The following is a 25040-nucleotide window of genomic DNA, read 5'->3' as shown; positions in this document are numbered from 1 at the left end:
GCATGTTAGTGAGTTACGGGATGACCACGGGCTATCAGCGCAAAGCAGGTTAACTCGTCTTTTAATAGCTGCAACAGGTGAGGTGTTTCTAGTTGAATTAACAGTTAATGCAGTTACACAAGGCTTTTACAATACCTTGTCACTAAACCCATGCACTTACTGAACGTGATTTAATATGGCAGTTGCATTACGTGGGAGGAAACTTAAAACTGAAGGTAGGACCTATTATATATTTTACAAAAGATGTTGTTTTCAGAAAGAAAAAGAAATAAACCAAACAACAACAAGCAAGCAACCCTCTTACTGTTCATAAATGTTGCTGTTCTTTATAAATGTTTTGAAATGGGAGGTGTCTATTAAAATAACAGATAATGTTAGCACAAGAGCATATGATTCTCTCAGGAACCTTTGAATAAACTTGTTTGATGTTAGGAAGGTCTAACAGCCAGAACACACATTGCTCCTTCCCGTGTTTTTTTTTGGCATTATTGCTTCTAATGAGTTTCAGGATTAAATCTGATAGTTTAATAAACAGGATTATATGACACAGTGGCTTCAAATATTGGAGAACAATATCTGATTGGTTACAATGCCTCTTTCTTCTCCTTTGCTTATGGGTGTTAGGGAAAGTGATTAGGGACAAAGTGTTTTGCAGCGCTGGAGGCAGCAAAATGAAGTAATTGGAAGTTCTGATTCAGCTGGCGTTGTTTTGAAGATCGGTGAGTATATTAAAACTGCAGAGCTGTGTCCTTGTAAGCAGCGATTCCTAGGGAGGATTGTGAACGTTGCTGAAGGACAAGCAATGGCCAAAGATAACAGCGACTGGGCTGCATGTAGGCAGAGTTTTTGTTCTAAAAAGGAAGCCGCTATCTGCTTTTAAAAAGGAAAGTTTCAGTAGAACAGACCGTAGAGGACTGGAATCACAAAAAACATGAGATCTCTGAGAGATGCAAAATGACAAATGTTTCGGATGGTGAATGTCTTGCTTAAGTACCGTGTGCCATACACTGTGTGGGGCTTTTGTTGTTAGCTGCAGGAATTCTGTATTTTTTTATTTGTTTTTTGCTGCTGTGCGGGAGTATCTTTCTAACCTCTGAACTATCCTGAAATTCAAATGGGGGTTACAACACACTCGTTTCTGTGGGTCAGATATATTTGTTGAATTTAATGTTTTATTTTATACCTGCGTGCATGTACGTGCCCTTCTACATAAGGCGAGGTAAACCAGTACAGAAATCGTACTCTGTGTTAACACCTGGAGCCTCTTCATACCACCACTGTGAAGTCAAACCCCTTGAGTCTGAGAGGCAAACAAAGTAAAATGGTTCAGACTCTCAGTAGCCTAGGGGAAAAAAAATCAGGAAAACACCATCTTGAAGTTATTTGCATTTGGCATTTGGAAATATTTCAAAAACCATTCTGTTCTGTCTCGGAGCACAAGAAGGGTCAAAATGGGAATCTGCTTTATACTGTGAAGAATTTCGTGTAATCCTGCTTTTACCATCTTTCCTGCTGATCCAAGTGCAAGATTAGGGTTTCAGCCTACAGAAATCTGTTAGTGCAGGGCTCTGTTTGCTATTAGAGCCTTTGCATCCTGGAATTCATTTAAACTGCATTCCTCATATGTAAAATGTGTTTTGTATTTAACCACCTCCCATGGTGTTAATGACTAATATTTGTAAAGCTCTCTGAAGAGAAAAGCTGCGGTTCTGCCAAGCATTATATTTAATATATTAAATCCTAAAGCTGTTCTCTAACTTGCATTAGGTGTCAATGGCCAGCAGAAGGGATTTCTGGAAACCATTCTTTTCTGCAGTACGTGAAAGAGAACTTGTGTGCCATCTATTCCAACTCATGTGCTTGTAAGCAGGGGACATAATTACTTCTGCTAGAACTTACTGCTACAGCCTGTCCTATGTTTCCTTTTGGAGAACATGAATCATTTCATACAAGTGCTGATACTGGTAGTCGTTCAGTGTTTTTATTTGGGGAAATAAAGATTAGAACCCTTTTACATGGGCCATTTAGTGTGCAGTTCACTCTTAAAAAATATTGTAAATGTAACATGCCTCTTTGTCACAGACCTTCCTTAGCTTGGGATGTGTGGTAATTTGGGATTGTAAACTTGCTTTAGGTAGGCAGAGGTGGACAATAATTCTATTGTTCAGCATTAACAACTTGTCTGTATATTAGTTTAAATGTTTTAATGTTTTAAATCTTTCATGTTAACTGGTTACCAGAGATCCACGTTCACCCAGGTGCTTTTAGAGTGCCAGCTGGGTGGCATTTGCAGCCCAGCACGTGTGCAGCTTCCTACTGAGGAAGCCAACTGGAGTAAAAGACAGGCAGGACTCAGCAAACTGTTTTGCAAGCCCTTCTGCCACTGCTGGATTTGAGGAGTCCTGACTCATGGAATAACCTAATACACACATTGTCTCAGAGGGCTCTTCCTTGATTGCCCTTTGCAGTTCTGATTTTCTAAAATGACGTAATATATCAGTGGAGAAACTAAATTTTGATTCCTATGCTTAAACAGTAGAATTGAAAGCTGCAGCTGTTGTCAGGGATTTCTTACAGATACAATCCCATTTTTTAAAGTCTTATCTTCTAAGAGTTTCACTCCATTGCTTAAATATCTCAACAAAGCTTCCTGTGAAGAAAAGTATTTGTAAACATGTTATCTCTTTAGTTTTTTTTTCCTGACAATACAGCAAAGAGTTGGGTAAACTATGTTTCACAGTAACCTTTATAGAACTGCTGATCTTACTGTTTAACAGCCAGATTTTATTCTTGTATGAGCTTACGTCTCCTATTGGCCTTTTAATACCAGCTTAGCAGGTGCAGGAGAAATTACTTTGGGGCTTGATGGTGGCTTTGTTTTGTTTTGTTATTGGTGTTTTTGTTTTTTAATAAGTCAGAAAGGTTTTTGCAGCATAGAGATGCACTTTTCTGCCTTCTTCCTTTTTTTGTTTTTAGGTTTTGTTGGTTTATTTAGATCAATTCGGCAATGCTGCTCTAATTTTCTGTTGCAAATTCTCCCCTGTGTCCATATAAAGTGTCCTGCAGTTGGTGAGGTGTGGATTGTAACTTACCTTTGGGTTATCAGTGAGTCATCCTGCAGGGAAGTCATAGCACCTTTTTTCCTTAAGACGTTTGTGTTATATAGTTGCATGGGTTATGAGATTTGAAACCTTTTGAAACATGTAATAAGGAATATTTAGTAAGCACAGACAACAGTGACCTTTTACTTATAAAGTTAATTATTAAAGTTATGTTGTATCAATTCATACCCTTAGATTTGATAAATACATTTTTCTTTATTTCTTGCTTCCATAAATTTGGTGCAAGTTTTGAACTTTTTAAAAAATAGATGGTAGAGAACATTGTTATGAGAAAAATGGGGAGCTGTTTAGACTGAAATAGGTGAAGACTTCCTTTCAGATTATGACTGCTAAGACATTTTCTCATGCTACTGCCAGACCGAATGGTTTGTTTTGCTTTCAGTTTTGGGATCAGTGCTCTTTTCAAAAACAAAAATGTCCTTTAAGATAGAGAGGGAAATCTCCAAATATCAGAAGCTTATTGTTTTATGAAATGTCTGCACTGTAGCTTTTTTTTTTTTAAGTGATGTTATGCCACATTTGCAGTAATGTAAAAATCTTACCGCTTTTTCCTCCATGTGATGCTCTGAAATTCTGAGTAAATTGGTGTTCGGTGGCATTCATCTATTTCCATGAAAGTGACATCAGTCCCAAGCCAATGTGAATATCCTGGTGAGTTTTCATTCTTGGCTGAAGCTGTTGAGATTCCAGTCAAGAGAAGCATGTTTCATGATAAGAATTTTCTTTTTTGATTGCTTGAAGCCAGCAATTAGATAATCCCACCAGCCCTTCTGAATATCCCCCTTTCTGCATTTAGGCATGCAGTGTCTGTTCCCGCTGTCCCCTCCAAAATGTGTCATCATCAGATCTCTTCTCACAGGGGATGTCTTACGTGGGGCACCTCTCTCAGGAGAAGCAGGCTCTTGTTTGGCAGGCTGTTTGTCTTCTCCTGGTGTGCAGTAAGATGACTCAAAATGCATGTGCCAGAGCTTCCCGAAATGTTAAACTTGTGCGTTGAAATGTAGAAAAATAATATTAGAAGCCCTTCTGAATTAGGTGAAGGCTGATTGTTTGCGTTGAAAATACCATCCTATGTGCTGCTTTAGGAACAGTATCAGAAGTCCAGAGTTCAGTAACCCTGTAGGTTATCTGACAGCCGTTACGTAAAAATCAGTAAGTATACATGTAACTTGTCCTCCTAGTGGGTGCACTTTAAGGGTGTAGTTGAATTTATAAAAAATATTTGTGTGAAAATATGGAGTCCTACTTACTTGGAAGGCCTTCCTCTTCCGGGAGGTCATAAAGGCAGCAATATACCTCCTTCAAGGTATACTTCCTTCACTCTACCTCCTTCAATCAGGTAATGCTGTTTGAATGGCAGTGCTTTTGGTCAAAGTCACCTTGTACGTGGAGCTTTAAAATCCTTACTAGCAGAAGGAAGCAAACTTTTTTTGCAAGGGTCTTGCTGTGTAAGCATGAGGTGGAATGACAGGCAAGGGAAGCTTTTTCTTTCATTTTCAATCTAGGATATGTAATACAGTACACAGTGCATCTGTTCACATCCTGAAGATAACCACTGGAGGAATTTCAGCCTTGATTTGTGCATAGTTTTCTTACTGCTGCAACTCCACCGCTGCCTATTTAGTATCAACGAGCTGTCACAGCTTTTATCATGTTGTCTGTCTGGCTTGGAGCAAGTTGAGGCGAATGTGGTAACAGCAGCATTGTTCAGCTGTGTCTGGGCTACAGAGCTCTTCGTAAAGCTGCAGTCCACGCAGCTTTTCCATCGCTAGAAACAGAGGAGTGAATGGGACCACATAGATGAAAGGTCAAAGGCAGTCGATCCCTTTACCTCTTCATATTGCTGAACAAATATCCTAGTCTAAGAAGGAAGTCTAGTAACTGAAACAGCAAATACACAACTGGGGCACCAGCTGTGGGTGTGGGTTTTTCCCCGCCCAGTGTCCACGTCTGCCCTGCTGATCAGGTCAGTTCTCCATTGAAAAAACTTTTTTGTTCAATACGAGCTGTCTTTGTTGCATTCATTTCTTTCATTCCAGTGTTTCTGTTGGGTTGCTATCTAGTCGTCAGGAACGGCAGGATTTGGGAGTGAGGGGGTGGAAGGATTTTTTTATTTTATTTTTTTTACTAGTAACATCAGTAGTTTTAGGGTGGGGAGAAGTGCTTTCAAATACTGTACATTAGTATTGCACATAAAGATGAGGAATCTTGATCTTGAACTAAATCCATGTGAATGACCCAGAACTTGTTTGTGATAACTAGTCACGTGAAGGAAAATGCTGTTGGGGCTTCTCGTTTAAGGCCTGGAGTTCAAGGAAAAGGTAATGGAGAGCACAACAAGAAAATACACTACCTTCTTGTTGAGTATTTTGCTCAACCTAAATAATGTGTTGCAACAAAAGCTCAGTGCAATCATTACTTTAGATTTGTCATTCAGGTGGATTTGCCTAGTCATGCCCGTTTTATGGTCAGATTACTGTCAGTTTTCTGCACACATGTTGAGACAGATCATGTTGTGAAGTATGTTTCGTTTGCATCTTATCTGCAGTTAAGAGTGACTCGTTGTGTGGCAGGATGTTTTCTGCTGTGACTGGAGAGTAGCTAACAGTGTAGGCTTTTTAAGGATTAATGCTAGTGTTAAGGTTTCATTTAAAATTTTGGGAACTGTAGAAATATTTGCATTCAAGAATGAATCAAATTAAATGCCTCTCTTTTGGTTTGCTTGTGCTCAGGAAACATAGTTGGTCAGTTTCTCACAACTGAAATGTTTTTTACTGTAGTTCAGTGCGGAATTGAAAAAAACCCTAGTGAGACGTGTCCGTCAAGTTTAAATATTTCATACTAGCCAAAGGTTATAGGGTGGTGTAAAACCTTAATAAAAAAGAATTTGGGGACTCAGAAATCTGATGCATACTCAAAATATTTTTATCAAGTAACGTCTTTTTTTTTTTTTTTCTGCAAGATAAAGGTATTTCCCAGATATTCAGTCTTGCTGTCTTACTTAAGCAGAAACATCCTCCAGTATTTGGAAGATTTTCAGACTTGAGACTCTCGATGACCTTGTCTTTGCGAAAATTTGACTCACATCTATCTTTTTAAACAGCTGACATGGAGGAGCTGATAGAGGATGACATCTGCATTTTGAACCATGAGAAAGCAGACAACAGTCATAAGAGAGACGGGGAGATTCCTGTTTCAGCGTACAGTGGAGATGAGTCTGTTGCCTCCCACTTTGCCCTTGTCACCGCATATGAAGACATCAAGAAGCGGCTAAAGGAGACAGAGAAGGAGAACTCCGTTTTAAAGAAAAGAGTGAGAATTTTAGAGGAGAAGGTAATAAAAATGTTAACTTAACAACCCACATGTTTCTTGGTAAAGTTGATACCTTTTTGAAGTTGTAAATTTCAAAGTGTAATGAAAGTCAGGAAGTTTGCTAAGGCTTATGTTCTATCTGAATGCCTCTATTTGGAAATACATGTAAAAACTTTTTTTAGGGTTGAGGGGGGAAATGTAAAGGACAAAACTTAGTAAGTAATACGCATACTTTGAAGGTCAATACAAAAGCAAAGGGCAGAGATAGCAAGCCGTAAAAATAAGAGTTCTCATACTTTCTCCTATTCCAGGTATTAATTTGAAAGATATTCGTAGTAGCTATATTCCGTCAATGCTTTGATTTTTGTATTCTTTTTGTACATCTTAATTTTTAAGAAAATACTTACAAACCTATCATGAATCTGCATTACGTACACTGAATGCTTTCAAAAGTCTCAATTCTTTTATAGAAGGTGTGAAGAATAAAAAGAATGAAAAGCGTAATGTGATAGTCAAAACAAGAACTTTCTATGTGAACAGTTGCAATTTGAGGTCTGTAAGGCTTCTTGCTGTCTTAACCAAATGCACTTTTACTCTGTCAGAAAGAAGGGAGCAATCTTATTGGTAGTGCTTATTCCCCCTTGCTTGTCGTTTCCCTTAACTGGCAATGAGACAGTGGTGACCTGGAAGTTAATAGAGGTATTTTTAAAATAATTCTGCTTTGGCTTTCCTCATAGGAATACACCAGGGGAAAAAATACGGTATTCATGTTATGAGTCACTATAAATGTTTAGTTTGCTCAGAATTTTCTGTGTGTTATATCTTCATGTGCTTAAACCTCTTTTTCCAAAATGTAGAACTTGGAATTTTTCCATCTATAGAACTTGGAAAAAATTTGTTTAAGGAATTGTCGGTGTAAGTAATCATGACTAGTGGATTTTTTTTAAATACTCATAGCAGAAGGCTAGCAAGGACTAAGTATGGTTTCTAGAATTCCTAAATGGTCTTTCTTGTACTTCTGTAAAATTTTGGTCCATATCAATGTATTTCATTAACTTTTTTCAAAACTTAAAAAAAAAAAAAAAAAAAAAAAAAAAGTTCTCACTGTAAGATACAGTACGTATTTCTCATCTCTTTTCTTGTCTCTAACTTGTAGCTGCTTGGCTCCCGCCTGGAGGAAGAGCGCAGTTCAGTTGGCCGCGAACAAGTAAATAAGGCATACCAAGCCTATCGGGAGGCCTGCATTGACCGAGATAATCTGAAAAGCAAACTGGATAAAATAGTAGGTCTTCCTAAGTAGTGACTTAAACACTTGTAGAATGAATTTTTAATTGCTGAAGATCTGAGGTATCACTCCTTTAGGTTTTCTAAGTACACGGTGATACTTTATTTAGGAATGACAATAGTTTTAAGTGTCTTAATTTTCTTATAGGAGTAGGCTAATGGTTTAAAAAAAAATCCAAGCAATATTTTTCTAGTATTTAGAAAAAATAATGGTTTTTAGAAAAAAATGATTTTCAGATGTGAGAAGAAAACTTCCACAAGGTTTTTATTTTTTCTTCTCTCTTGGAAAATAGAAAAAAGAAACTACAGAATCCTTGAAAGCCTTGAATGAACAGTTGCAGTCTAAGGAAGTAGAGCTCTTGCAACTAAAAACTGAAGTGGAAACTCAGCAAGGTATGCATTTGGTTGCATCTTAATATATGCTGACTAGTTTTAGTGGTTATATTATGAACTCAGGGCATTAAGAGTTTTAATCATATATAGCTTTTACAAGAAAATGCTGTCTGTATGTTTAAATCTATGGACTGGACTTCAGATTCTATACAAATGCAGTCATTTGAAAGGTTCATATAAGCAATGCTATGCTTGAATTGCATTACTTTCCAAGAGGACCTGAAGCATGTGATGTGGTACTTCCATTGCACAATGTTTTTAAACCTAGAGGAGCAAACTACGTGTTATAATAGCAATTGTTGAGAACATAATGGTTTAAGGAGATATGAAGTGCAGAGTTTATGAAGAGAGCTTTGAAAATGCGATTTGAAGCCTTGTTGGGTAATCAATTTTATTCCTAAGTGGGCTCTGAGTGCCTTGTTTAAAAAACACGAGTGTAGCTTAAGCTTGTATAAATCATTAAATCCGGAAGTGAGTGCACCATGTCGTTGAAGACTGGGGAGTGTCTTCATGTCTTGTTCTTGTCCTCTAGCTAGCCTCCTACAACTGATGAGATTAGGTTGCTTCTTAATAGTAATCACATGATTTTATTATTATTTTTTTTGTCTAATGAAGTTACTTTTTCTTTTGTTTTTCTGCTTGGAACTTCTTGATATACGAATTTGAAAACAAACAAACAAACAAACAAAACAAAACAAAAAAACACTTGGTTCAACTGTGCAACAATACAAACCTGAGGGGAAAAGGCTTACGTTTTCAAAGCATGTATGGAGTGTGCAAGTCAGTAATATGCTATGTGTTTCTGCCATTAACTGATTTTTTGCATTTCCATTGTTGTTTTTTTTTTTTTTTTTTATGTTGCTTCCTCTTTTTGTTACTTAAAATCTCCAGTGCAGTTCTGGAAAGGAGGACTGTGTACTTTAAACTCAGAGAATGGATTATTTCTCTACCTACAAATTGATCAGTGTTACTGTTTCTCTGTTACCATGGACTGCAGTTTATTCAGGATAAGGTTTCTGTAGAGCGTAGACTGGTTGAGGTGAAACTCTATGTATTATAGGAGTTGTATTTCTTGAACGGGGACTGAAATCTGATTGTCTTGTTTGTCTTTTTTACAGTTATGAGAAATCTGAATTGTAATCAGTCCAACTGGGAAATAGAGAAGCTGAACAGTGACCTGAAAGTGCATAGTTTGGAACAGGATCTAGAAAACCTCAAGCAAGAGTGCAGTAGTCTCAGAAAGGAATTGCAAAAATATAAGCAGAAGGTACCTTCATTTTAATGATTTTTTTTTTGTATTAATAGATTTGGCTTTGTTAGAACATTTTAACTACCTAGTCCAAGTAAAATAAAGGGTGAAGAAACGGATACAAAAAATAATTGGTTGCAAGATGAACATTGTAATAAAATTAACCTTAAATATTGTCATAGGCTGGCTTATTTGTGGAAATAGTGCATGTACATAGGTGAGCTTACCCGGATGTTACCAACAGAACAACAGAAAATAAAGCTTTACTGTTTCTTTGAAGTCATGATTCCTATCAAAGTGGCTCATGTTGGTATTTTTCTCAGGCTGAGCTTTTTTGAACGTTTGAGCCAAACATGGTCTTTTTTTTTTTTTTTTTTTTTTTTTTTGAGCAACAATGGAATGCTTGTGTTTAAGGATATTATGAACTTTGTTTAAGGAGCTCTAACACATTTCTTTAGCATAGTTGCATGAAGTGTGTCAGAAAAGCAGGTTTTTTGTTTTCTTTTCTTTTCTTTTTTGTAACAAGATGGATCCTGGGCTGAGCTAGGATACTGGTGAGAACTGGAACCAGTAGCTGGGACCTTACCTTGAGGTATCCACAGGAAACAGCTGAAACAACAGGAGGAGAAGACAGTAGGATTTGAATGGCGAAGGCTAGAAGATACTGTCATAGTGGGAGAAGAAGAATGTTGGGAATAGAAAGAACATGAAAGTGTAAGGTACTAAAAGAGAATGGAACTAGTTGTGCAAGTAGATAAAGAGGGTGTTGAGGGAACCACTACAACTGTTCAGGCAGTCTCAGTCTTATCCCTGACTGCTCATTCTGAGATTGAGCAGAGATTTGTGAAGCCTGGCATTGGATGATGAATTTAGGATGAGAAAGCAGGAATTAGGTGGGTGGAATTGATAGTTTGGTTAAGGAAATGAAAGGGAGATCTGAGACAGAACAGGCCTTGTGCCTTGCATTATGGAGCAGTCTGAAGGAGGGGAATTGGGTTCCTTTTGGATGAAACTAAGATGCACCCCAACCTCTTCTGGGCATTCAGGGACAGGACTAGAGCTAGCCTCAAGCGATGTCCTTCTCTCCTGCCTCCCTCAAAGCATACGTAGCTGGAGCATTCGGTTCTTAGCACTGAATGGGTCCTTACAGGGTTGCTGCAGCCACTCTCCTAGCTTGTGTGGATGTGCTTACACGGCAGCCGTATTGTGTCAGGTTTATTCTGCGTTTGTTCCAGTAGGTGGGGATAAAGCACATTACCAGGAAGGCAGGCAAGGTGTTCTGTTAACTCTCATTACTGTTGGTTGTTGTTTTCTCTTAAATCTGGAATTATTGTAGATATTTGCAATAGCTTGTAAATTCTGAAGGTGTACTTGAACTTCTATGCAGTTGTGATGTCTTTATGTGGTTTTGTAGAAATAATTGAAGATTGCAGACTTCAGTGTTAGAATGAGTGTTGTTAGAAAAAAGACTAAAATAGTGTTTCTAAGAAATACCAAACATGACACTATTTAATGCTTATGCCAGCAGCTTTTGTTGTAAAGAACAAATAGAAGGAACAACTGACTTTTTTTTAATGTAATTTCTCCTTGATCCTGCTAACTGCTTAACATAGGAAGTAAAAAAGTAGTTTTCAAATGTAGAATAATATACTGCAACTGAGGTTTTTGAGTAATGAAGTTGAATCTCTGGGTGGTGGTAAGAAAGTCTTCAAAAGCGTGTGTGGGAGAGAAATATGATTAATGGGTAATCCAACAGGTCAATATTGTTTCAAAACCCTATATATATATATATATATATATATATATGGTCTGTATATATTTTTTTCTATATGGGTATTCTTACTCAGGTTTTGCATTGTGGTTGATGCCATATTTACATTATACTGACAATTTGCTTGAAATTTTGGTAGGCCTGAAGCCACAGTAACTGGTATCAAATTCGTTATAACTTTGTCTAGAGGGAATGGTAGCAGGAGGGGTACGTGAAGAGAAGGAATATGAATGAGAACTCATTGCAGTATTTTCAGATAGATTTGGACTCACCTATTCACTTTTTTTTTTTTTCTTCCCCTCACTTTGTTATGCAGGACCAGGCTCAAGATGGAAAGCCATTAAACGGAGACCACCCCCAAAGGCAAGACATTCAGAGGTATGACAATCTTTCATGTTTTATACTTATTTTACTGAGAGACAGTTATTTGAGGGTGTAGATATTCTTGCAGCCTGCGCAAATGTGTTATTTCAAACTACATAATCTACTTTTAAGTCTGGGCACTCTGATTAAGCAAAATCATCTTCTCTTTCCCTTTGTCTATGAAGACAGAATGATGTCTGAAGCCCAGAATTATAAGAAAGTATTTACATTTTCATATTGTATAGAAAATAAAATTATCTTGGACTTAAAAATCAACTATTTAAGAATCTGTTGACTTGAGGAAGTGGTAGATGAACTTCCAAGTCTCATCCCAGCTATAGGAAGTTCTTTGTTTTGCATATGAGGAGGTTTCTGTGTTTGGCTGGTGGCTTAGTATGAGAATATACATTTTTACTTAGTGCAGTATAATAATAGCTCTATTAGAAGACATTGAAGGATATTTTTTTTTTAAATATAGAGGTACCAATATTTGACCTATGCAAAAAGAAATGATTTTCTTGAAGTTTTAGTGGAACAGAAAGCGTTCATTATTTTACAGGCATTCAAATAGTGAATAATTGTGCTTTTGGTAGTGTCCTATATTATCCTGTATTCAGTATGTGTGCCATGTTAGATAGTAGATATATCCCTTAAGTCTTTCATGTATTGAAAAACTTCTTTTCCATAAAGTTCCCAAATGTTTTGTCTTGCAGAAACGAAATACCTGCATCTCTTATGCATGGTTATGCCAATGCACTTCCACAATTTTCCACAAGAGGGTAGAGTGCTCCTTCATAATGACAGGTTGTTTAGAGAGGATCTTTTTGCTTACTTGGCTGTTGAAGAGATGGGAAAGGAAATCAGTCACTGAAAGAACCCTACAGACATTTCTTTCATATGTTCTCTGATATAATGATGATAACATTGTAGACGCTATAAACAAATTATACTTTCACCTTTCATCTTGACTGGATAGCTAGCTCGCACTTCTCTTGTGGTTTCTGCTGGAGCTTCGTAGTCAGTCTTACACGCCTGAAAAAAGGTGTTACCTCAAGGTAAAACAGCTCTGTTTGATCTTCCAGAGCAAATTTATTTCAAGAAGTCGTGTTCAGGTGGCAGCCATCAGAATTAACATATGTACAGTGTAGCGTTTAGTGTAACATGATACACATAATGAGCGTGTGATGCATTTGGAATACGTCAGTCCATCCAAAAATCTGTGCACGGGGATGAGGGGGAACACTCGAAAACTCCTATGTGAAACATTCACTGTAGCAAGCAATCCTGCTGTTTATGGAAGCCAAAGGCATTTGCAATTAGTGAACTTTTTGGAAAGGAATTATTTCACATTTGTCAGCAGCCTGCAAATCTGACTTCAATTTATTTTTTTTTTTTATTTTGCAAATCTACTTTGCTGCAGATTAAGCTATAGTGATTCTAAAATCTTCTCATGTAATATGTTTTTTTTTGTACAATGATTATATTCTGATTGTGCTTTTCAGGATGGGGACTGGTGGCAAAATAAAAAATTGTAAACATTTCAGACAGATGTACAGATCATATGTTCTGCTTATGTTCTTACTGTAGTAATTACAATAGTAAAAAACCTAAACAAATTGATTAAAAGTAGTTCTATATCAGAAGAAAAAATACGAGGTGCATTTGTGGCTAAAAATGCTTTGTTTTTCCATACAGAATGAACTGTGCAGAGCACAGAAACATAAGGGAAAAATAAGTTCTTATATTCAAACTTTATGTTACATGTTAGAAGGCAATATAGGGTAAACACCCAAGCACATTAAATCCTTGCTTTTTAGTTGAAACTTCCTTGAAAATTGGGCTTTGCAATGGGATTCTAGACTAGTAACCCCCAAAACAATTCAAATATGTTATGTGATTTAAGTGGAATTTTGGTACCTGCATCCCTTTGCAAGATCCTTTTTAATGGAGCTAAACTCATGTTACAAAACTCTTTCTGAATCACAGAATTGTGGAATGGTTTGGGTTGGAAGGGACCTTGAAGATGACCTCATTCCAATGCTCCTACCATGGGCAGGGACACCTTCCACCACACCAGGTTGCCCAAAGCCCCATCCAGCCTGGCCTTGAACACCTCCAGGGATGGGGCATCCACAGCTTCTCTGGGCAGCCTGTGCCAGTGCCTCACCACCCTCATAGTAATGAATTTATTCCAAATAACTAACCTAAATCTACCCTCTTGCCAATATACCCCCTTGTCCAATCGCTATGCTCCCTGATAAAGAGTCTCTCTCTATCTTTCTTAAAAGCCCCCTTTAGGTACTGGAAGGCTGCTATAAGGTCTCCATGGAGCCGTCTTTTCTCCAGGCTGAACAACTCCAGCTCTCTCAGCCTTTGTAGAGATGAATGGTGGATAGATGGTCACAGACACTGAGCTGTTCCTTTATTCACAACTATGTGTAAATATTGGACAGTTCTGTTTTAATGTAACCAAAGTTTGTTTAATCTTATTTTTGAGACTTCTTAAAAGATAAATAAAGGATGGTTGCAACATCAACTTAATTAGATGAAAATTTTACAATTAAAAGTTCAGAGTCAAGTGAATTTTACAGGTAAAGATGACAGAAGCAGAACTTCTTCAAATACAAAGCTGCTAACTTTTCTGATTTTTGTTCTTCATTTTCCCACTAGCTAATTATCTGAAACTTCAGTGTTGGCACAGTGCTGTTATTGCTAAATACATTTCTCAAATTATGCTGTCTTATCAGAGAATAAATTGGATCTTCTAATTTTAACCCTTTCTGTTAAGGCAGTATATTAATTTAAATTAGATGACTTGAATATGAAACACTGTGCTGAATTATTTTGCCCTGTGTGTGTATGTGTGATCTGTTTGGACCTCTAGAATGTAGTCTGAATTCACTGTAGCAGAATGAATGGTGTAAAGATCCAAATATTGATTTTTGAGTATTTAAGATTGTGATCAATTAATGTGACTAGGATCATAACATATGATGGTGTGTGGGGTCATTTATCAAAATCCATTCAATGGTAATAGTCTACTTTGCTAGCAATTTAGTGTTCATTTAATATATTTTACAAAAATACTCCCTTGAGACTACTAATTTTATGGGAAGATAATTTAAAATAATGATACTGGAGAATAAGCTTCATATTTCTTTCCATTTGGGCAATTTGAAATTATTAGTATTACCTAGCATGTTAATGAAAGACTTTCATATTTTAATGTATAATATATATGTATGTAACTTATAAAGATTATAATATAGAAAAGTTGTTCAGTTTAAGGTAGTTATTAGTACTGCTCAGATCATTTTGAATTATGGTAGTCCAGTAAAGCTGTCAGTGTATGTCAGGTAAAAAGCCTTGGGAATGTTAGCAGGCATGGGAGTGCTTTAGAGGTGGCAAGTATTTAACTTTGATTTTTTTTATTATTATTTTGAAAGTGTGCAACAAGCATATTGGGATCTGAAGAGAGAAATGTCTAATTTGCAGCTAGTGACTGAAGTGCAAGCTGAGGTTCTACGAAAACTGAAAACAAACTCAACACCGACCAAGAAAGGCAAGTCAGTAACAGACCTTACAAACACAGATCGTAGATCCAAGCTGCACCATTTTCAAAAGAAACTGGCTATCATATCTTATCAGAATCTTGTCAATTGAAGTTGATAAGCTAGGCTGTATTATGGTTCCAGCCTACCCATTTTCTGCTTCTGTCTTATACTGGTCAACTTCACACATAAAGGTGTTGCTGATGTGTTTTTTCTTCAGTACTGTATTCTGTTCCCCTTGTGGCTTTTTTCTCAGTCAAGTGTTGCTTATGTGCACAAGGCTGAGGTGTTAAGTTTACTCGTATTTGACCTTTTACCACAACTACTTCATATTAAAAAAAAAAAAAGAATCTTTTCAAATGCAAGTCTTATTTTCTCTCTATAGAATATATAAAGTATTAATATGGCAGCATTTTAAAATTAACTTTAATTCCCTTATGGCTTTATATTTTACCTTAGCATACAGAGAAGTTGCATTTTCTAGCATAGTGCTATGCAAGATGACATTTTGCTGACTGATGTTGCAAAACTGCTTTATTTCTGCTGCTACCTTGCAAACAATTTAGGGGAGCGTATTTTCTGTTAGCAGTTCATCAGATGTTTTTCTCTATTTTACATGTATGCTTCTCTTGATCCAATTGCTTTGCAAAAAGGTTATTATGGTGGGACCAGACCTAATCAGTCTGTTTATCTTGGTGTTTATTTCCTTTGTTGTCTGCTCACTTGAGCTGTGGTATTTACTGTGTTCAGAACACTGAAGGTGGTGGTCAAAGAAACTGAACTTGGTGTAGTAGTGACAGTCTTGGATGTCCCTATCTACTACAAGATCAAGATATTTTGTTTCTAACTGCTTTGATGGGCTCACTGACTTAATGATAGGATTCACCTCCAGGTCAATGACTGGCTTTGTCTGTGGCCAGCAGTGATTAATGATCATTCTCTGGTACTTGGCTGATAAATTATTAACACTCATTCTAGACGTGATTGTATTGTTACCAGGTTAGCCTGTGTTCCTTCAATTCTAAGACACATTTATCAAATAACTTCAGTGGAGAAACGAAGAACTGAATGAGTTTTTAACCCTGAAGTCTGTCAGGGTTTGATGTAATTGTGTAGGATCTTGCTGGTTTTATTTTTAACCTGGAGTTACCTGTCTTGCCACTACACAAGTACTGATCTTTCTCTTCAACCCGGTGAACAAACTGAATTTGTGCAGTTGCTAATGCATGCGTACATCCACAACAATAAAAGGCAATCTTGATTGAGTGGAAAAACAAGGTATTTTGCCTTTCACTCTGTAGGTTCTTCTCAGAAAATTTTCAGAAGTATGTGGACAGCTTTGGTAGAAACTAGAATTTATTTCCTTGTCTACCTTGCTTGTTAGCCACGCTGAATGCAGTGCAGATATGTCTGTGTTAGTATTGGTAGAAAAATATTGGCTTATATAAAATGGGAGTAGAACTGACTTAAAACTTCCTTTTCTTGTAGTACTAGCTATTTTCCTTCACTCTTTATAGCAGCAACTATAAAGTTATAGTATATAGTGTCAGGGATGGGGGGGCTTTTTTAAATTACTATTTATCATCTTTCAAGGTGCGTGAAGTCTGTGGAACATGGTATTTCTTGCTGAGTGTTTGATGTTAACAGTATCAGTTAACACACAGATTCTGCTTAGCTGTCACTTATGTAAGGAGGCCACTTCTACACATCTGCTCATGGGTTTTTGTTTTATTTTCAAAGGCCGTTTCAATAAATCACGTGAAGCCCAACTTTCTCTTCTTGCCCAATGTCTTGGGGCAGGTACCCTTTCTACCTTTGCTCTACCCTTTTAACAGGTAGAATTTACGATTGAAAACCAAATTTCTGCTTTGCTGATTAGTATTAGTTGTCTTATAATAAAAACATTAAATAAACTACCTCAGGTACCTCAACAATTGACACGGTACAGAAATCTTACCTGAAGTGACTTCAAGATAGCCAGCAAAACAGGTCAAGGATTGCTCTTGTACTCTTGCATAGCTGCTATGGTTGAACATACCTTGACCACGGCAAACTTACCTGGCTTTTTTCTGTTTAGCTCTGGATGAACTGTTTTGCCACTAGAGGAGGAAAAAAAAATAATAAAAACAACTTATTCCTTGAAGAGTAGCTGAGGGTACTCTTCAATTTGAATACTGCAAACATTGGAGTTTGACTAGTTCTAACCTAAGGGATCATGAAAAGTAAATTATGCCACCTGTTCACTCGTGGGGCTGTAATGCCACACAATTCTGAATATAGGTGTGCTGCTTCAAACTGCCAAGGTGTTAGATAAGTTAGTTTAAACATTCCAGAGAGTAAAACCTGTCTAAGGTAGTAGTATTTCAAATATGTTACAGTAGATTACATTTTCCTTAAACTTCTAAGGGTCTATAGACCTTGAATGGCTTTTTATGCCTGTCAGGATGAGGTGGCCAAATCTAATCTATCAGCACATCTTTCAGATATGGTGTCTCTCTTGCTGGAAAGTCCTTTTGGCTGACATTTGCAAATTGGGTAAGATCCTTTAATTTTTAGTGACAAATTGCAGTTGCAGTCTTTGTCTGAGATACTGACTCTTTGTCCCTAGAATTAAAGTTACAAATTACAGTTCCTACTTGAGATTCATAACACTTCTAGAAGACTACCTATGAGTTTATTTAACTGTAGGAACCATTTATCTGCTCCATTTATGTAGTACTACAAAATCATTGCCTGAAAATATTTGTCTGTCTCTTCAGGTGTCTGTTGAAGTTGCAGCTCTTTCATGTCAGGTAGATGCTGTCCCGTTTCAAAATCCTTCCCTTCATAATATGGTTTAAACCTCACCTGGAATTTCAGATGGCTGAACAGTGCAATCTGTGGCTTTCTTTTCAAAAGTCAGACAATACAGGAGCACAGGGACCCTGTAACATGCATTTTCTCCTGCTTCATGGAGTTTTCAGGCTTTTGGCAGCCTGAGAGCATACCTTGTTAAAAAAGAATCAGTAATGTAGGAAGAAGTGTGTTCTTACTGAAGCAATATTCTGAATCTGGTCGATTTTTCCAAGCACATGGAAATTCCTTCTGTTTCAGTATTCATTCCAGTCTTGTCGAAAAAAAAAAAACTCAAATTATTCCACCTGTGTTGAAGCGGGGACTGGGAGTTTTCCTTGGAGTTGGGTATATTTCAGACACGATGATTTGAGGATCTCTGGTTCATCTTGCAAAATCTGAGGAAGTTAGTGTGTTCAGTTTGTAGCATTAAGCAGTTACTGAAGTAAACGACTGTTTGCAAACTTGTAGCTTGAAAACATTGGATTTAACATAACCTGCTGTACTGTAGGACATTTTGGAGTAAGTGAAAAATGCACCAAATAACCTATTATTTAAAAATCTTTTTATCATCTTTTTCTTTCAGCTGCCTCTTCTGCACCAGTACAATGTGTTGACTTGAAGAATGTTCCGAAGTTGAACTTGACGTCTGGGGTGGTGGTCTATAAAAAACTCTCCCAAAATGATCAAGTACTGTGCAATGCTGTACCTCCCCCTCTGCTGAGAGATGGGAAAAGCCCATCTGAAAGAGTGACTCTGCAAGCATGGACAGATGAGAGACCCATTCCAGTTGATGGTAAAACGTTCCAGGAACACCATTCGTATGGAAAGAGTTCTCTGGAAGATAATTCCTGGGTATTCCCAAGTCCTCCGAAACCTAACGAGAATGTGTTTTGGGAAATGAAAAATAAAACAACTTTGTTAAACTGTCCAGCAGATTACCTGGATCAGTGTAATCAGAACTGTCTGCACAAGAGCTAAGCAATTTTTAGAATGAACTGAAGCGTTTTAGAATGATTCTGAATAGGCACCTTACTGCTTGAACTCTTAAAGAGGTAAACAAATGGGTTGAAATGTGTTTTGTTTTGGTTTTGTTTTTAATTCTATTTCCAAAACAGAAAGCCTAGTCTTCCTCTGCTGTACATCAGGAGAAGTTAAAGCTGCGATAGCGTACTGTGAACGAATCTAGCACGGGGCCTAGATAGTCTTGTCTTGCAAATGGCACACATTTCTAAAAGATTACAGTGAGAAGTTAGTTCTTGGAATAAAACAAAATAATCCAGTTCTGTATCTGTTTGCTATTTGTATGTTATCAAGCACTTGGTGTCATGTTAAAACTTGTTACAGCTCTGAGCTTAGTTTTGACAGCATTTTTTTCTCAGATTAAGGCATAAAATGAAGATTGGATTCTCTCTTCCTCTCTCCTTACAAATAACTTTGATTCCTCTGGTTTAGAAATGCATTTTTATATGATTTTTTTATAAGAAGGGTGAGATTTTTTGTCAAAACTTTGATTTATATTAGATAACGGCAAGGGAGAAATCACTCCTACGCTGTCCTGTTTAGATTGCACCATTTTGGGCCTTACTGTGGATTAAAAAGGATCATAAGTAATGCTGCTGAACACAGTGAGTTGTAGATGTTCAGCCTGTTTCCCTCAGTTTATGCTGTAGGAAAGGGGCTTCCTTCTGCGCACAGCGGTGCCTGCCGCAGAATCGTCCTTCTCACAGTGCAGTTATCCTTACTGTGCCTCCTTTGCACATCGCCAGAACCTTGACCTTTTATTTGTGTGGTTGTTCAGGCTACTAACTTTTCTTTTATTAAAGAAACAAAGCCTTAATTTAATTGGACTGGGTGTTGATACACAGAAGAATTTTGGTGGTATCTTTAGTGCTCCATTCAGAGCTGAAGTTACTCAGATTTGCAGATGATGGGTGTCCGAGTACTACTTGACCTTTTTTTCTCCTCTTAAGGCCAAGAACTGTTTTTAGACAAATACAATTATGCCTAGTTTTTTTAAATCTGCTCTGCTTCTTATCTGGCTTAATACAACAGGGTTAAGTGGAATTGCCTCGACTGCTCAATACTTGGAAGGAAAATGCGTTGTATTTTAGATCCATGATACTTGTAACGGGTGGGAAGGTATTTAATACTAAAAATGTTATGTACAGATGTGTGTGGGGCTGAAGTATTCAACTTCGCAGGTCCTGCTTGAGATCAGTGTAATAAAAAATTAATTTCACAGCTGTTTAGTAGCAAATGATCTTAAAATTGCTTGCAAATACACGGGGAGGCTGTGGCTGTAGGATAACCTTTGTAATGATGGGTGTTCCTTAGCCAAGGCACTCCATGGTCTGTGTGGTTCCAGGCACTTTTTTTCCCTGTGGAATGAGTGCTTCATGTGATGCCCATCCTCTCCTGTTTCAGTTTGTCTAGCAAAGTTGAGAGAATGCCTCTCGGATACCTTCTATTGTATTAGTGAACAGCATACATAAATAATGTTTCCTGTTCACCAGATAGTGGTTTTTATCTTTCTATCATCTTGCTCACGTATAGTGGCTTGTCTGTGATTAATGGAAATGGTGTCAGATGCTGGAATTTATTCTGACCAATGAACACAGCTGACTCAGGGGAGTACAATCTCTTGGAAAGTAATAGAACAAAACCCAATATGCATAAAACAAATCCAAGTCACTAGGCTTTAGCTGATAGAACCAACTACCTGTGTAATAACAAAGCAGCAGGAAGCATTTCTCATGTGGCTGCATAAACTACATGGTATCTAGTTCGAAAGTAGCTTACTTCTTGGGGCTCCCCACCCCATCCTTACAGAGATGGATTTTTTTTTTTTCTAAGTATATTATTCAGCAGCCATCTGCATGATTAATACTTTGATTTGTGCAATGAAGGAATTCTACTGTGTAAGATTTTTAATAAATTATTTTTGTTTGAAATTGGTTTAACTTATAATTAACTTCTAGTATTTGGCACAAGAACTGTTACTTGGATTTGATTTCTTGATTCTGTAGAAAGGTCACTCCAAATACAAAGGGTTTGGGTTGAGGTTCATTCTTCTCCATTCAGGGTGGAAATAAATGACTGCTTCAGTGCATGGTGGGAGAGGTGTTCTCTTGGAGATTGGAACTGAGGGACCTGGTTACCTTAAGTTCCTGGGTGTTACTGGGGTTTCACTGCTGAGTCCAAAGCCGCCCTGGCAGCCTGTCCTGTGTGATGGGGAAGCTTCATTTTTAAGCTTTTCTGCAGTGACTAAGAATTTCCAGGCTTTGCTTCCAGCTCCTGGTTTACCTGTGCTGCTTACTGTGCCGGAGAAGGGGCCATGGAAGGAAAAGTGATGTTTGCTGAGAGGGACTTCGGAAGTGCTGACATCTGAGAGAGGAGGGCAGCATCACGGAGAGCTTGCTGTAGGCAGCATTTCCAATCCAGTCACTCATTGCCGTGGCCAAACTGCAACATTTGAAAAGGAAGTCCCCAGCTCTGCAGCCACTTGGGAGCTGGCTGGCTTGTGAAACATCTGGTGGTCTGAAGCATACAGTCAAATTTTGACTCAAGATGGAAAAGTCATTTAAATCCATGCCACTAGTGGCTTAAGGTACTTCTTCCATTTTCATCGTAGTGACAGCAAATTAAATGCTGAAGTAGCTGTAGTAAAGGGGCTGTGGTGCTTTGTGTGCTTTTATTACATAAAGCAGTGACATTGCACAAGGTAAGGCCCAAAACCTTCAATAAGTGTGTAAAGTGACCAAAAATAATTACTTGAATGTGAGCTTGGAACATTTTAAAACTTCACCTACCCCATAGTTTTGATAATTTTTAATTTAAGAAAGCTCTAATTCCATTCAACAGCAATGAATGACAGCTTTTGGGCAGGACGAGGTTGTTGCTTTGCACATTTAAGTGAGCATATGGCAGGCTGATGAATATGTATTTGGATGTTTGGAGACTTGGACTAACCTAGTAGCACAATGTAAACTTCCACTGTAACTTGATTAATTTTAACCATTTTAAACATCTAGAAAGCCTCCCTGCCAGTTTTGTGGGTTTTCAGCTGCTTCGTTTTCCTCCTATGTGAAAATATCCATAGGGAAGAAAAGCCAACTCCCAAATTAGCTGTAATGTGCTGTCAAATTTTTACAGCTGGAAGAAGGTGAGAGCTGAGCCAGACATATGGTGGAGGTACAGGAAAACAATAGCCATGGCAAAGAATTCAACACAGGCCCATGTAAGCATATGAACTATACTAGAGATGTAAAACAGGTTTAATCAGATTTAATTTCAAAAACTCTTTGCAGTAGACTTGAGGGATCCTATGCTCAACCACCTGTCTTTTTAATGATGTTGTGGCCTAGTAAGGGAAGAGTGAAAAAGCTTCAGTAGCTGAACAGCTTGCCTGCGTTTTATTCTGCTCTTCGGACAGGTTCAGTGAACAAAAATGGTGGAAAAAAGATAAGGTGTTTCCCTGTTCCTTTGTGTAGCGCAACTATAGAAATAAGTATGATTTTTAATGGGTCAGACTTTTGCTTCTCTTTGTAGGGGGAAGAGTATGCAACTTGCAGTTGTATGAACGTGGCACAATGACAAAAGTGTTTCTTTATTATTATTGTCAGCACTGAAGGTAAGCCCTCGCTTTCATTTTGTTGCATATTCCCAAGTCCTGCAAGCAGTTGAACCATTTTTGTAAAATTCTTGTCTGTAAGTGTTGTGACATGAGCTGAAATCGGTGCCCCTCAGTCTGTTCCCTTTCGCAGGGCAGAATTCATTGTGTTGTGCTTTGAGGTGAAAGCTGAAGCGTTCTGAGCAGCAAGGCAGTGCAAGGGGCAGTAACTTGTACTGAGGGTGTTTGAGCAGGGAGTTTGATCCAGGGGAGAGGCACGGCAAATAACCAGATGCTTACTGTTCCTGTAACTAGAAGGAGATCTTATTTCAAATGTATTTGAATATTTTTGTGGACCTGTAAACAGAACACAATCTTGCAGGCTCTGCTTGAGGAGGAGTGCGAGGAAGAATGCACTTCACTCCATTACTGCTTTATCGGTACCATCGATGCTTTATTACCTTGGTTAGAATCTAGGGCTGCTTCCTGTTAACCTGAGTAGAAAGGAGAAGCTGCAGCTGCGATGAAAGCAAAACCCAAAGCATTTACGAGTAAGAGTTTGTCACTTCAGAGTTCTCATTCCTTCATTTTGACTTTAAATAAAAAGTGAAAATGCAATTAAAACACAAGATACCGCACAAGACGTGACGAATACAAAAGGTGTGAAATCAAGAATTCAGAACTAGGAAACATCAAATCAAGGCCGTGGGTGTGTTGGAGGAAGCTGATGCCAGAGCCCAGCTCTAAATGCCACAGCAAAGGAAGAGGTGTGAGAACCCAGTTCTTACACGTGCAACTATGTAGGTAAGGTGAGTGGGTTACAGCATGATTTAGTAGGTGCAATTTCAGGCTTGTCAGTAGAGTTTGCTTGGCAAGCAAGCCCGGGTGGTTGCAGTCATGCATATGAAGCACGTATAAAATGGTAGGGGAGTAATACTTGCAGGTTAAACAGGACTTTGTTCTGTTATCGGTGTAAGTCCTACCAGCTGTACCAGTCGCTGCACTGGCATTCCTCCTCACCTGCTTCCTGCTAGGCCTGAAAAGAAGGAACACCCACACTGCTGCTGTTCCTGTCTGTAGTGAGCAGTGGTGGTACAAGCCTGAGTGAAAGCCAGGAGAGCAGGGTGCTGGCAGCACAGGGCACTGCCTCTACGAGGATGCTTACCCCAGCCCAAAGCATGTCTGTCCAGGCTTTTGCCAAAAATGATGAACAAAAACCTCCAAATGGAGAGCCTCTAAGTGTAGCAGGTGTTCCTTCACAGTGGAGTAACAGAAGAGTTGCTGTCTTTGAGATATAACTAAATGAGGGACAGCATTTATCTTAGGATTCCTCTGATGGGGGAAAAAAAATTAATTACAACTAATTGATTTGAAATATTTCTTGTTTGTTTTCCAAGCTGCTTGCACCAAGATGCCAAGAGCAAGTACATGTGTAAGAAACTCTAGTCCACAGAACCCACTAGAGTCCATAGAACCCCTTCTGTGTTGGCTACTTGTAGAGCTGGGTGCCGCTTAAGCTTGCCTGGCAAGCCAGAATGCTGTACATCTTTTAGCCTTTGTTTCTCAAGCATTCCCTAATCTTCCAGACAATCCGCTATCTAATAGCTGAAGCAATATTATTGTTGTTATTGTTCCAATAAAGGGCAAGGACTACACCACAATGTTACTGTAAGTACTTTACATCCTTACATCTCTGAGGTTGGTTTGCATTTCCCACTTGAGTAGCTTTGGAGCAATACCAGTTTTGTGGCAAAACAGTATGCAAAGTAAGTCAAATGAAAAAATGGCAAATATTACTTCTTCAGGCTAATTACTGCTTTTAAAACAAGCCACCGTTGTTACAATGTAACTTTCATCATCATAGTCTTTCCTTACCTGTAAAGAAATGTCTTATTTTGGGGTATCTTTTGAAATGGTCATATGAAGAGTTTCACAACGTCAGTCACTGTACCCTCCAGTGATGCATTTGAGGATTCTCCAGTTCAGCAGCTTCAGTTATACTTTTTTGTATACAAAAGATCCTCTGTATACCTCTCTTTTTGCAGGGACTTTGTTATACCTAATTTTTGCACCAAGATGAATGGATGTTTAAGAACTGACCAGCATCTTCAGTGCATAGTTTATGTCTCATCCATAATAATTTTGCAAGCGTGGTCACTTACCACTTTTGAAAGATGGAAGCGTGTATCATCATCTCCATACTGAAGAATCAAAGTGGGGGAGGATGCTGCTCTCCATGATTTTTTTAATGTATTTTCTGCCCTCAGTGTGTTTTCTCCTATTGTCAAGGAAAATATAGACTGGACAACTCCTCTCCTCTGGAGCTGAAGCAGCAAGGCATGGAGCAACCCTCTTCTGACAATGCAGAGTTAAACTATGAGTCATAGCACTTGAGAAAGTAAGTAGTATCAGGCACTCATTTTCATGAAAATGGTGAAGCAAACTGGTCCAAGGAGCTTTTCCCTTCTGCATTTGGTGCCCTTCTTGAAAGAACATGGAGAATGTTTCCATCTACCCTCAACTTGGATGAGAAAATACACCAATTTCAGTA

The 25040-nt window shown here is 38.1% G+C and overlaps 1 protein-coding gene across 29 annotated transcripts in view; it reads left to right on the top strand.

Annotated features, from left to right (window-relative positions):
* The window catches only part of AZI2 (5-azacytidine induced 2), a 31324-nt gene that overhangs the window by 3668 nt on the left and 2616 nt on the right, over nt 1-25040 (top strand). For 4 of the 29 annotated variants that reach the window (XR_014689439.1, XR_014689440.1, XR_014689457.1 and 1 more), the window contains exons 2-10: nt 6226-6455; nt 7591-7716; nt 8012-8111; nt 9230-9378; nt 11448-11509; nt 14941-15056; nt 18464-18932; nt 21172-21487; nt 22429-24887. Coding sequence is in view for 4 of the 29 variants with exons in the window: in XM_084508933.1 (XP_084365059.1) it covers nt 6231-6455; nt 7591-7716; nt 8012-8111; nt 9230-9378; nt 11448-11509; nt 14941-15056; nt 18464-18858 (1173 nt within the window). In the remaining 25 variants the exon portion in view is untranslated. Of the gene's footprint in view, nt 1-626; nt 720-5066; nt 5089-6225; nt 6456-7590; nt 7717-8011; nt 8112-9229; nt 9379-11447; nt 11510-14940; nt 15057-18463; nt 20122-21158; nt 21488-22187; nt 22349-22428; nt 24888-25040 lie in introns of those variants that run through there. The other 25 variants (XM_084508933.1, XM_084508936.1, XR_014689460.1 and 22 more) reach the window with 24 other exon arrangements.

Source organism: Aythya ferina (assembly GCF_964211825.1).
Source record: "Aythya ferina genome assembly, chromosome: 2".
NCBI classification, from domain to species: domain Eukaryota; kingdom Metazoa; phylum Chordata; class Aves; order Anseriformes; family Anatidae; genus Aythya; species Aythya ferina.
This window is presented reverse-complemented; position numbering and strand designations above follow the sequence as displayed.